Here is a 13,134-nt window from a genome sequence, read left to right as displayed (position 1 = left end):
GTGCAGTTCTGGTCCCCGCATTACAAGAAGGATGTGGAGGCGTTGGAGAGGGTGCAGAGGAGGTTTACTAGGATGGTGCCTGGTATGGTGGGGAGGTCCTATGAGGAGAGACTGAGGGATTTAGGGTTGTTTTCGTTGGAAAGAAGGCGGCTAAGAGGGGATCTTATTGAAACATATAAGATGATTAGAGGTTTAGATAGGGTGGATAGTGATGGCCTTTTTCCTCGGATGGAGAAAGCTAGCACGAGGGGGCATGGCTTTAAATTAAGGGGGGGTAGCTACAGGACGGATGTCAGGGGTAGGTTCTTTACCCAGCGGGTGGTGAAGGATTGGAATGCCCTGCCTGCTGCAGTTGTAAATGCGTCTAGTTTGGGGGCGTTTAAGAGATCTCTGGATAGGTTTATGGACGAAAAGGGATTGGTATAGGCTAGTGGGTCATTGTTTTTGTAACTGGTCGGCGCAACATCGTGGGCCGAAGGGCCTGTTCTGCGCTGTAATGTTCTATGTTCTATGTTCTATTTGTACCATCAGAAAGCGTTTGACAAAGTCCCTCACAAGAGATTATTGTGCAAGATTAAACTGCATGGCATTGGGTGAAGTGTATTGAGATGGATAGAAAACTGGTTGGCAGAGAGGAAACAAAGAGCAGGAATTAATGGGTGCTTTTCAGATTGGTAGGCAGTAACTAGTGGGGGTGCCACAGGGATCAGTGCTGGGACCCCAGCTATTCACAATATATATTAATGATTTCGATGAGGGAACAAAATGTAACATCTCAAAGTTTGCGGATGATACCAAGTTGGGTGGGAGGGTGAACTGTGATGAGGATGCAGAGATCATTCAGAATGATCTGGACAGGTTGGGTGAGTGGGCTAATCAATGGCAGATGCAGTATAATTTGGATAAATAAATTTTGGAAGCAAAAACAAAGCAGCAGATTACTACCTGAATGACTGTAACTTGGGGGAGGGGAGTGTGCAGAGGGACCTGGGTGTTCTTGTGCACCAGTCACTGAAGGTAAGCATGCAGGGGCAGCAGGCAGTAAAGAAGGTGAACGGTATGTTGGCCTTCATTGTGAGAGGTTTCGAGTACAGGAGCAGGGATGTGTTGTTGCAATTACACAGGGTCTTGGTGAGGCCACACCTGGAGTATTGTGTATAGTTTTGGTCTCCTTTCCTGAGGAAGGAAGTTCTCGCTCTTGAGGGAGTGCAGAGAAGGTTTACCAGGCTGATTCCGGGGATGGTGGGACTGATGTATGAGGACAGATTGACCAGGTTAGGATTGTTTTCACTGGAATTCAGGCAAATGAGGGGGGGATCTCATAGAGACTTATAAAATTCTAACAGGACTAGGCAGGGTAGATGCAGGGAGGATGTACCCGATGGTGGGACTCCAGAACCAGGGCTCACAGTCTGAGGATTCAGGGTAGACCATTTAGGACGGAGGTGAGGAGACATTTCTTCACCCAGAGAGTGGTGAGCCTGTGGAATTCATTACCACAGGAAGTAGTTGATGCCAAAACATTGAATGTATTCAAAAGGCGGCTGGATATAGCACTTGGGGCGAATGGGATCAAAGGTTATGGGGAGAAAGCAGAACTAGGCTACTGAGTTGGATGATCAGCCATGATCGTAATAAAGGGCAGAGCAGACTTGAAGGGCTGAATGGCCTCCCCCTGCTCCGATCTTCTATGTTTCTATTTAAGTACCAACAACGCAGACAGGATGAGGGAGGAGGCTGTGCACCATCAGTGCAAGGAGCTCGGCATTAAATTAAAAAGCAGAACCTCAGAGGTAATAAATTTCTTGATTATTACCAGAACCAAGTGCAAATTGTTACAGGATAAATAAGATTCGAGGAATGAATGGGTGGTTCATAGACAGGTGTGGGAGAAGTGGGTTCAGGTTCATCGGCCTCTGGCAGCTGTCCTGGGAAAATGGGTTCGGCACCATCAGGATGGTCAACCCCGGAGCTGTTGGGGCTGAAGTTCGAGTGAGCTCCATAATCCGGGAAATGGAGAGAGTTTTAAACTGAATAGTGGGGCAAGTGATCAAATTGGGGAAGAAGTGATAAACAGAAGAGAAAAGGCAAGGCAAGAGAGGAAGCTACTATATGGGAAATGATAGACTGTGGCAGGAAGGGACGGAGAGAACAAATCTGATGGAAAATTGGCAAAAACGGCTAGAACATAGAACATAGAACATAGAACACTACAGCACAAACAGGCCCTTCGGCCCACAAGTTGCGCCGATCACATCATCACCTACCAACCTACAGACCTATCTATAACCCTCAATCTCATTAAACCCCATATACTCATCCAGAAGTTACAAAAATAATGGAAGGACAAAACTAAAGGCTCTGTATGTGAATGCATGTCACATTCAAAACAAAATAGAATTGATAGCGCCAGCAGGACTAAAATACGACCTGATAGCTGTTCCAGAGACATGGCGACAAGGTGTCATTGACTGGGGCCTGAATATTGAAGGGCTTGTGGCATTTAGGAAGGATGGAAAGTTGAGAACAGGTGGAGGGCTGGCTCTGTTAATCATTGTTGGTATTAGAATATTGGAGAGGTGTAATAATCTCACCAAGGCCTGTTATGTCACCCTTTTATTTACAGTACCATAGAACTGTAGAAAATTACAGCTCAGAAACAGGCCTTTTGGCCCTTCTTGTCTGTGCCGAACCATTTTTTGCCCGGTCCCACTGACCTGCACTTGGACCATATCCCTCCACACCCCTCTCATCCATGAACCTGTCCAAGTTTTTCTTAAATGTTAAAAGTGACCCCGCATTTACCACTTTATCCAGCAGCTCATTCCACACTCCCACCACTCTCTGCATGAAGAAGCCCCCCTCTAATATTCCCTTTAAACTTTTCTCCTTTCACCCTTAACCCATGCCCTCTAGTTTTTTTCTCTCCCCTAGCCTCAGTGGAAAAAGCCTGCTTACATTCACTCTATCTATACCATCAAAATCTTATACACCTCTATCAAATCTCCCCTCATTCTTCTACGCTCCAGGGAATAAAGTCCTAACCTATTCAATCTCTCTCTGTAACTCAGCTTCTCAAGTCCCGGCAACATCCTTGTGAACCTTCTCTGCACTCTTTCAACCTTATTTACATCCTTCCTGTAACTAGGTGACCAAAACTGTACACAATACTCTAAATTCAGCCTCACCAATGCCTTATATAACCTTACCATAACACTCCAACTTTTATACACAATACTCCGAGTTATAAAGGCCAATGTACCAAAAGCACTCTTTACCACCCTATCCACCTGTGAAGTCACTTTTAGGGAATTCTGTACCTATATTCCCAGATCCCTCTGTTCAACTGCACCCTTCAGAGTTGCTAGTGTTATTGGGGAGCGTTTAAACTAGATTTGCAGGGGGGATGGGAACCAGAGTGCCAGAGCAGATAGTGCAGCAGGGGTAAAAAGACAGGTTAGTTCAAGCAAAATCACAAATGGAAGGGTTGAGTGTGGTGGAAATAATCTTTTGAGGTGTGTCTATTTCAATGCCAGGAGTATTGTGGGGAAGGCAGATGAGCTGAAGGCGTGGATTGACATGTGGAAATATGACGTTATAGCCATTAGTGAAACTTGGCTACATTTTTCTACATTTCAGGCGTGATAGAGGCAGAGGGATAAAAGGTGGAGGGGGGCGGTGGCATTGTTGGTCAGGGAAAATGTTACAGCGGTACTCAGGCAGGATAGATTAGAAGGTTTGTCTACAGAGGCCCTGTGGGTGGAGCTGAGAAACAGGAAGGGTATGACCACATTAATGGGGTTGTATTATAGTCAGTGAGAATTGGAGGAGCAAATCAGCAGAGAGATAGCTGACAACTGGAAGAAACAGAAAGTTGTGATATTCGGGGATTTTAATTTTCCACATATAGATTGGGACTCGCAAACTGTTAAAGATTCAGACAGGGTAGAGTTTATTAAATGTGTCCAGGAGAATTTTCTACATCAGTATATAGAGGTGCCAACTAGAGAGGATGCGATACTGGATCTCCTATTGGGAAATGAGTTAGGGCAGGTGATGGATGTGAGTGTGAGGGAACACTTTGGATCCAGTGATCATAATGCCATTAGTTTCAACCTGATCATGGATAAGGATAGATCTAGTCCTCGGGTTGAAGTTCTGAACTAGAAAAAGGCCAAATTTGATGAAATGAGAAAGGATCTGGGAAGTGTTTATTGGCACAGGCTGTTCTCTGGTAAGGATGTAAATGGAAAGTGGGAGGCCTTCAAAGGAGAAATTTTGAGAGCGCAGGGTTCGTATGTTCCTGTCAGGATTAAAGGCAAAGTAAATAGGAACAAGGAACCTTGGTTCTCGAGGGAGATTGTAACGCTGGTTAAGAGGAAGAGAGAGTTGTATGAAATGTACAAACAGCAAGGAACAGATCAGATGTTCGAGGAGTATAAAAAGTGCATGAAGCTACTTAAGAGGGAAATCAGGAGGGCTAAAAGAAGACATGAGGTTGCTTTGGCAGACACGGTGAAGGAAAATCCAAAGAGCTTCTCTTGGTATGTAAGGAGCAAAAGGAGAGTGAGGGATAAAATTGGTCCTCTTGAAGACCAGAGTGGTAGGCTGTGTACGGAACCAAAGGAGATGGGGGAGATACTAAATGGGTTCTTTGCATCTGTTTACAGTACTAGTCAAGTGCTGTTCAACGGACACAGCTTGTGGACAAGGCCGAGCCTATTGACTGCCAGCTAGAGTGGAACCAGCTGGTACGAAACGCCCCCGCTCCTTCCCTAATGGATAAGCCTCTACTTGTCTAACAGAGGAACTCGTATTTGACCAGGTCCACAGGGAGATCTACTGACGATTCCCCAGGGACATCACAACAAAAGGAATGGCTTAAATTCAGGAAAATAGGATGTTGGGGGAGTTAGATTGAGATGAGAAAGGTAAGAGATCACTGAGGGAATGGTGTACAGGTTCCCTCATTGTAACCTCATGGTTTAAAGGAAGAGTTAACTGGAGCTTGTCAAAAAGGCAGGCTGATAATCACAGGGGATTTTCGTCTGTGTATAAAAATCAGATGAGCAAAGAAAACATAAATGAGGAATGGATGGAATATTTTAGTTTATTAGAACAGAACGGTACATTCTGGAACCAACCAGAGAGCAAGCGATATTGGACCTGATATTGTGCAACGAGATTGGATCGATCAATAACCTCACTGCGCAGCGAGAATAACACGTTGAATTTTCCACTGGGAGAAGAACGTATCCAAGTCTGGAATTTGAAACTTAAATCAGGGGAATGAGAGAGTCTGAAAGTGGAGCTCGCTAAAGTGAACTGGAAAATACGCTTAAGGGATTGGTCAATAGTGGTGGACATTTAAAGGGATATTTCAGAATATACAGAAGACACATTTCAGTAAGAGAGAAAATTACCGAGGGGAGGACTCTTCATCTTTGGTTAACTAAAAAAGTTAAGGACAATAATTAAACAGAAAGAAAAATCTTACATTAGCACAAAGAATGGCATGTCAGAGGATTGGAAAGAATATATACAACAGCAATGAACGAGTGAAGAATTGATATGGAGGGAAACATTAGACTACAAGAGAAAGAAACCAGTAATATAAAGAGGGAGAGTTTCTATTAATATTTAAATAGGAAGGAAATTTACAAACTGTTCCAATAGAAAGTGAGGCTGGGAGTTGGTAATGGAAAGTAGTGTGATGGCAGGTTAATTTAAACAGGTACACTCTGTATCGGTTTTCAATATAGAGACACCAGTAACATCCGAGAAACAGCCGCAAATCAGGAAATGGGAGGGAGGGAGGAACTCAGGAAAATTTAAATCACGGGGAAAGTGGCACTGAGCTAGTTGTTGGATCTGTGGACTGACAGTCCCCGGATAAACTTCACCCGAGGGTCTTAAAAGAAAAGAAATGAAATTGAGATACGTTGGTTTTAATTTTACAAAATTTACTGGATTCGGGGAAGGTTACATTAGACTGGAAGATAGCAAATGTAACTCCTTTAGTCAAAGACAGAGGGAGACAAAAAGCTGGAAACTACATGCCAGTTGGTCTAACATCTGTCGAGGGAAAATGTTAGAAGCTATTATTAACGATGTCGCAGGGAGCTTGGGAAAATTCAAGGCAATTGGGCAACATGGTTTTGTGAAAGGCCCAGAATGTAACAGAGGGAATGGTACATCTCAGAGGGCTGCAGGGCTGGGCCTGTGTCCAGTGTGTAATGACCCGCACCAGGGTAACTTAGCACTGCTTCAAGTCTCAGATGCTGCACTGAGACTGTGCTGGGGCTACACTAGGGCTGCGTTGGGGGCTGTGTTCCAATGAATATGCATAGTGATTGCCTCTCGAGAATAAGATCTGTTGCTGCTGGCACAGATGGATAGGATCTATTAGTGGGTGGCTCACATACCACAGGCAGGCCCCCAATCCAACATCACCTCCTGGGCATGCTGAGAGGTTCAGGACCCAGTATACACCAGTGAATGTTGGGCATCTGCTCTAAACACAGGAAATGTCAGCAGCTAACTCTCACCATTTTCAGAATGTCCGACTTCTTGGTCTCCAGGACTCCTCCCATCATATCCTTCAGAGCGCGCTCTCTCCAATTGTCAGCCTGGGAACAGAGTGAGAGAGAATCAGAGATACAGAGCCAACATTGCAGAGTGTGTGTGAGCAGCAGCACTCAGTGCAGGTCCGGTTTTATCATAGGTTTGTTACTGGGCTTCGCAAAGGCTGTGGAACGACAGGATTATTGATTGGCATAACCAGGGAATCAGATTGAACACCAATCAGCAAGTGTCAAATGTGGTACTTATATTTCAGCCAGGACCTTGCAGCATGAAATTCTGAGCATCCTTCAGACTCAAACTCATAAACTGTCCTTTCTTAGGCACACACTCAGTGCGTCACCTACATTCTCTTTATTCAGTTTTAGTTGAGTCCAAAAACTGCATCAAAATCCCAATAACTAATAAAAAAAATTAGCAAATAAACTTCCATTCCTCCAGTGATTTCACCACAATATAAAATGACTGCAGAGAGCAGCCGGGCGAAAATACTCACTGTACATGATCTGTTTGTGCCCCAGTCTCAGCTCCTGTGTTTTCCCTGAGCGTCTGAATCCTGGAAACTTTGGAGTCACTGCAGTGAAGAAGGATCATTTGACCCATTGAGTCTGGACCGCTTCTCCGAAAGAGGATCGTTCCCCCAGTGCATTTACCATGGCTAATTCACCTAATCTACACATCCCAGGACACTAAGGGGCAATTTTAGCATGGCCAATCCACCAAACCCGCACATCTTTGGACTGTGGGAGAAAACCGGAGCACCCGGAGGAAACCCACGCAGACACGAGGAGAACATGCAAATTCTCGAGAGGCTGGAATTCTGGCGCTGTGATGCCGCAGTGCTAACGACTGTGCCACCATGCTGCCCTTAGCTTCTGTATCACACGTGAGTTTCCAAATGTCAGAATGTGGATCCTATGTATAACATCTTAGGAATTTGTTGTCAAGGTCACAGAAGTAAGAGGGAGGGGTGTTATATATTTAAGCTGTTGTATGATTGCTTTAAGGGCTGATCACATGATTTGATGGTGGTGTCATTGAGATGTTCCACAGGCTGTTTAGTTTCAGTTTCTGTTCTGTGCAAAGAGCATCTTTTTCAATAAACCTGTTGCTATTGAGATTCTCTGTGTTCAAATCATGTCTTTTTTATTTTGCTTAAAGCCTAACATAGGACATTACCCAGTCCATGTGGGTCTGCATCAGCTCCTATATGGTCCGTGTATGTGTCTTAGTGTCAGCTCCTGTATGGGAAAGGTGAGGGGGGTGATGTGTGTGTGAGAATGAGTGAGTGAGTGTCAGTCTCAGTGTCAGCTCCTGTACAGGAAGGGGTGTGTGTGTGTATGTGCGTGTCTGTGTGTGTGTCGGTGTCCGCTCCTGTACATGTACCATACACAGTGAGTAAAAGGGAGGGACAGACTCTACAATGAATATTCATCTCCTCACACATACTGAGGTACCTTGGCAGCCAGAAGTCGCAGCTGTTCAGCTCTGTATTCTTCCTCCAGCTTCCGTTTCTGCTCTGGGGTGAGGTAGCGTTCTGCTGTGATCTGAAGGTAACAGGAGAAATAGAAAGGATGAGGTTAGTCAGATTCATTTCAAACCTCGACAGGTAAGTGAAACAATGAGCGCTGGCACTGATATCTGAAAACACAAACAGGGCCAAGAAATCGGTATGTAAACAGGGGCATCATCCAGCCTGAGGCCAGTGTTCAAATCTGGCTATGACAATGTTACAGTTAACTGAAGCAGCAACGTCGCAGGAGAAAGGGTGGTAGAAAATGGCCCCAGACCAGTGATAGCACTAACCATCCCCCAGACAGAGACAAGACCAGCCTTTGCATAGAAATGGTTTCCAGTCAGAAGCAGAGGAATAGGAGGAGGCGATTCAGCCCCACAAACTGGGTCTGCCAGTAAATCACAGCATGACTGCTTTGGTTTTATAAACTTTACCCTTAACTTATAACCTCAGAACAAATTATCAGTCGCAGTTCTGACATTTTCAATTTTCACCCCCCTGGCATCACCACCCCAATTTCAACAGATTCCTTAGAGAGAGATTTCTGTTTGTCTTTGTGTGATAGAATCTTGCTTGAAATCACCCCTGAACTGCCTGGATCCCCTTGTTCTAGACTGCCCCCCACCCGGAGGAATGTGCTGTCGATGTGGTCTGCACAGGTTTTAGCAAGGCTTCTGAGTAGCTCACACATGGCAGACTGGCTATAAGATAAAGCCCATGGGCTCTGGGGGAATGTAGCAAGCTGGAGTGGCAGGAAACACAGGACAACTGTCACTGTGACTGCGAGGTTGCTATCTGCAGGGTTCAGTACTCCAACACCTGCTATTTGTGATTGATATGATGTGGAGGTGCCAGCACTGAACTGGAGTAGGCACACTAAGAAGTCTCACTACACCAGGTTAAAGTCCAACAGGTTTATTTGGTAGCACAAGCTTTTGGAGCGCTGCCCCTTCATCAGGTGAGTGGTTGATAGTAATGATTTGGATGTAAATGTAGGGCAATGATGAAGAGATTTGCAGATAACACAAAACTGGTCGCACAGTTGGTAGTGAAGAGGATAGTTGTAGACTATTGAAGGTACCAATGCACTGGTCAGGTGGGCAGGTACGTGGCAAAAGGAATTCAATTCAGACAAGTGTGAAATGATGCATTTGGGGAGGTGAAACAAGACAAAGGATAAGTGGGAGAATGCTGAGAGGAAGTGAGCGACCAGCAGCAAACGCACACAGATCCCTAAAAGTAACAGGACAAGTCAATCAGGTGGTTAAGAAGATGTACTGAATCCTTTTGTTTATTCCCCCAGACATAAAATATAAGAGCAGTGAGGTCATGTTGAAACTGTATAAACGTTAATTAGGGCAGCAATTTGAGTACTGTGCGCAATTCTGATCACTTCATTATAGAAAAGATGTAAATGTATTGGACTGGGTACAATGGAGACTGATGAGGGTGTTGCCAGAACTGGAAAATTGCAGCTATGAGGAAAGATTGGAGAGGCTGGGGATGTTCTCCTTGGGACAGGGGAGGCTGAGGGGAGATCTGACAGAATTGTGAGGGGCCTGGATAGAATGGATAGGAAGGGCCCGTTTACCATAACAGAGAGATTAGTGACTCGGGGATAGATTGAAAGTGATTGGTAGAAACATTAGAGAGGTGAGGAATATCTTTTTCACATGGAGGGTTATGGGACTCCTGATTATTGAAGCAGAAACCCCTCAACTCATTTTTAAAACTGTTTGAACCTGTACCTCAAGTGCTGCAACCTGTGGGTCACAGACCAACCACAACAAAGTGCGATTAGGCTGTGTGGCTTGTTTTTGCGTGGGTTCAGACACGATGGACCAAATGGCCTCTTTCTATATCACAAACCTTCCATGATTCTTGGTGCAGAGAGAATAATTTACTTAAAAGCATGGCGAGAATATATGGTTTAGTTCTACACCAATCCAGATGTTACCTCAGAATCCTGGACCTCAAACTCTCGTTCGGGCATCTCTTTTTTAGTCATTGAAGGCAGCCAGACCTCCTCATCCATGTCCAGTTGCTGCAAGATTTCTTTAATTCGCACAGTTCTGTCCTTCACCCGGGCAATCTCCACCTCCTTTTGCTTATAGGTTGCATCAAACTCCTTGTTGAATGTGGTTTTTATGTTGTAAATCACATCCTTAAGACAAGAAAATGAACAATGGAATGTCAGATTTTATTCTCATCAGCAGGGGTCTCTCACATTCAGGTCCACAGTTCCCTAAGAGTGGCAACACAGGAGGCCGAGGTGATTACGAAAGCATACGGCATGCTTGCCTTCATCAGCCAGGGCATTGAGTACAAGAGTTGGGAAATCATGTTGCAGCTGTATAAAATCTTGGTTAGGCTGCATTTGGAGTATTGTGTGCAGTTGTGGTCACCACACTACCAGAAGGATGTGGAAGCTTTGGAAAGAGTGCAAAGAAGGTTCACCAAGATGTTGGGGGTTTGAGTTTAAGAGTTAGCGTTTATTAACAGGGGGTTTAAGTTTAAGAGCCGTGGGGTTATGCTGCAACTATATCGGACATTGGTGAGACCACATTTGGAATATTGTGTGCATTCTGGTCACCTCACTATAAGAACATACAAACATAAGAAATAGGAGCAGGAGTAGGCCATCTAGCCCTTCGAGCCTGCTCCGCCATTCAATAAGATCATGGCTGATCTGAAGTGGATCAGTTCCACTTTCCCGCTTTCTCCCCATAACCCTCAATTCCCTTGTCTATCAGAAACCTATCTACCCGTGACTTAAAAATATTCAGCGAGGTAGCCTCAACCACTTCAATGGGCAGAGAATTCCAGAGATTCACCACCCTTTGAGTGAAGAAGTTCCACCTCAACTCCGATCTAAACTGCACCCCCCCCCCCCTTATCTTGAGGCTGTGCCCTCTAGTCCTGCTGTCCTTTCTGAGCGGGAAGAACCTCTCTACCTCCACCCTATCCATCCCTTTCATTATCTTATACGTCTCTATAAGATCCCCCCTCAGCCTTCTAAACTCCAACGAGTACAGACCCAGTCTATTCAGTCTCTCTTCATAGGCTAACCCCCTCATCTCCAGTATCAGCCTAGTGAACCTCCTCATCCTTCAAGAAGGATGTGGAAGCATTGGAGAGAGTGCAGAGGGAGATTTACCAGGATGCTGCCTGGTTTGGAGGGTAGGTCTTATGAGGAAAGGTTGAGGGAGCTGGGGCTTTTCTCTTTAGAGCGGAGGAGGATGAGAGGCGACTTAATAGAGGTTTATAAGATGATGAGAGGGATTAATAGAGTGGATGTGCACAGACTATTTCCTCGGGTGGATGTAGCTGTTACTAGGAGGCATAAGTTTAAGGTTCATGGTGGGAGATATAGGAGGGATGTCCGAGGTAGATTCTTCACTCAGAGAGTGGTTGGGCTGTGGAATACACTGCCTGCTGTGATAGTGGAGTCGGACACTTTAGGAACTTTTAAGCGGTTATTGGATAGGCACATGGAGCACACCAGAATGATAGGGAGTGGGATAGACTGATCTTGGATTCGGACAAAGCTCAGCACAACATCGAAGGCCGAAGGGCCTGTAATGTGCTGTACTGTTCTATGTTCTAAAGCGCATCAAGGTAGATAAATCCCCAGAACCTGGTGAATTGTATCCCAGGGTACTGTGGGAGGCTAGAGAGAAAATTGCTGGTCTCCTTGCCAAGATATTTGAATCACCGATCATCACGGATGAGGTGCCTGAAGATTGGAGAGTGGAAAATGCTGTTTAAAAAGGGCTGCGGGAAAAGCCTGGGAACTACAGGCCAGTGAGCCTCACATCAATGGTGGGTACTTTGGTTGGAAGGTATTTTGAGAGACAAGATCTACAGGCAGTTAGAGACACAAGGACACATTAGGGACAGTCAGCATGGCTTTATGAGTGGAAATTCATGTCTCACAAATTTAATTGAGTTTTTTGAAGGGGTAACCAAGAAGGTAGATCATGGCAGTGCAGTTGATATTGTCTACATGGACTTTAGCAAGGCCTTTGACAAGGTACCAGAGGGTGGTTGTAGAGAGTTGTTTTTCAAACTGGAGGCCTGTGACCAGCGGTGTGCCTCAGGGATCAGTGCTGAGCTCACTGTTATTTGTCATTTATATTAATGATTTAGATGAGAATGTAGGGGGCGTGGTTAGTAAGTTTGCAGATGACACCAAGATTGGAGGCATAGTGGACAGTGAAGAAAGTTTCTCAGATTGCAACGGGATCTTGATCAATTGGGCCAGTGGGCTGACGAATGGCAGATGGAGTTTAACATAAGGACATAAGAAATAGGAGCAGGAGTAGGCCATCCAGCCCTTCGAGCCTGCCCTGCCATTCAATAAGATCATGGCTGATCTGTCGTGGCTCCGTTCCACATTCCCACCCTCTCCCCATAACCCTTAATCCCCTCGCTTATCAAAAACCCATCAACCTGCGTCTTAAAAATATTTAGCGAGGCAGCCTCCACCACTTCAATGGGCAGAGAATTCCAGAGATTCACCACCCTTTGAGTGAAGAAGTTCCTCCTCAACTCCATTCTAAACCGCTCCCCCCTTTATCTTGAGGCTGTGCCCCCTTGTCCTACTGTCCTTTCTGAGCGGGAAGAGCCTCTCCACCTCTATCCTATCCATCCCATTCATCATCTTATACGTCTCAATGAGATCTCCCCTCATTCTTCTAAACTCTAACGAGTACAAGCCTAGTTTATTCAGCCTCTCCTCATAGCTCAACCCCCTCAACTCCGGTATCAGCCTAGTAAACCTCCTCTGCACTCCCTCCAAGGCCAAAATATCCTTGCGTAAGTGCAGCGACCAAAACTGCACACAGTACTCCAGTTTAATTTAGATAAATGTGAGGTGATGCATTTTGGTAGATTGAACCAGGACAGGACTTACTCAGTTAATGGTAGGACGTTGGGGAGAGTTACAGAACAAAGAGATCTAGGGGTACAGGTTCATAGCTCCTTGAAAGTGGAGTCACAGGCGGACAGAGTGGTGAAGAAGGCATTTAGAATGA

At 45.2% G+C, this 13,134-nt stretch overlaps 1 protein-coding gene across 1 annotated transcript in view; it reads right to left on the bottom strand.

Annotated features, from left to right (window-relative positions):
- Positions 1–13,134, bottom strand: part of cfap43 (cilia and flagella associated protein 43) — a 151,621-nt gene that overhangs the window by 32,877 nt on the left and 105,610 nt on the right. The window contains exons 24-26 of the mRNA XM_080205998.1: positions 10,056–10,262; positions 8,040–8,129; positions 6,549–6,629 (exon numbers count right to left, since the gene is read on the bottom strand). Of these exons, the coding sequence (XP_080062124.1) occupies positions 6,549–6,629; positions 8,040–8,129; positions 10,056–10,262 (378 nt within the window). The remainder of the gene's footprint in view (positions 1–6,548; positions 6,630–8,039; positions 8,130–10,055; positions 10,263–13,134) is intronic.

This window comes from Carcharhinus amblyrhynchos, chromosome 17, assembly GCF_965287045.1.
Source record: "Carcharhinus amblyrhynchos chromosome 17, sCarAmb.v2.hapA, whole genome shotgun sequence".
NCBI classification, from domain to species: domain Eukaryota; kingdom Metazoa; phylum Chordata; class Chondrichthyes; order Carcharhiniformes; family Carcharhinidae; genus Carcharhinus; species Carcharhinus amblyrhynchos.
Note: the sequence above shows the minus strand (reverse complement) of the source record. Positions and strands in the feature narration are given on the sequence as shown.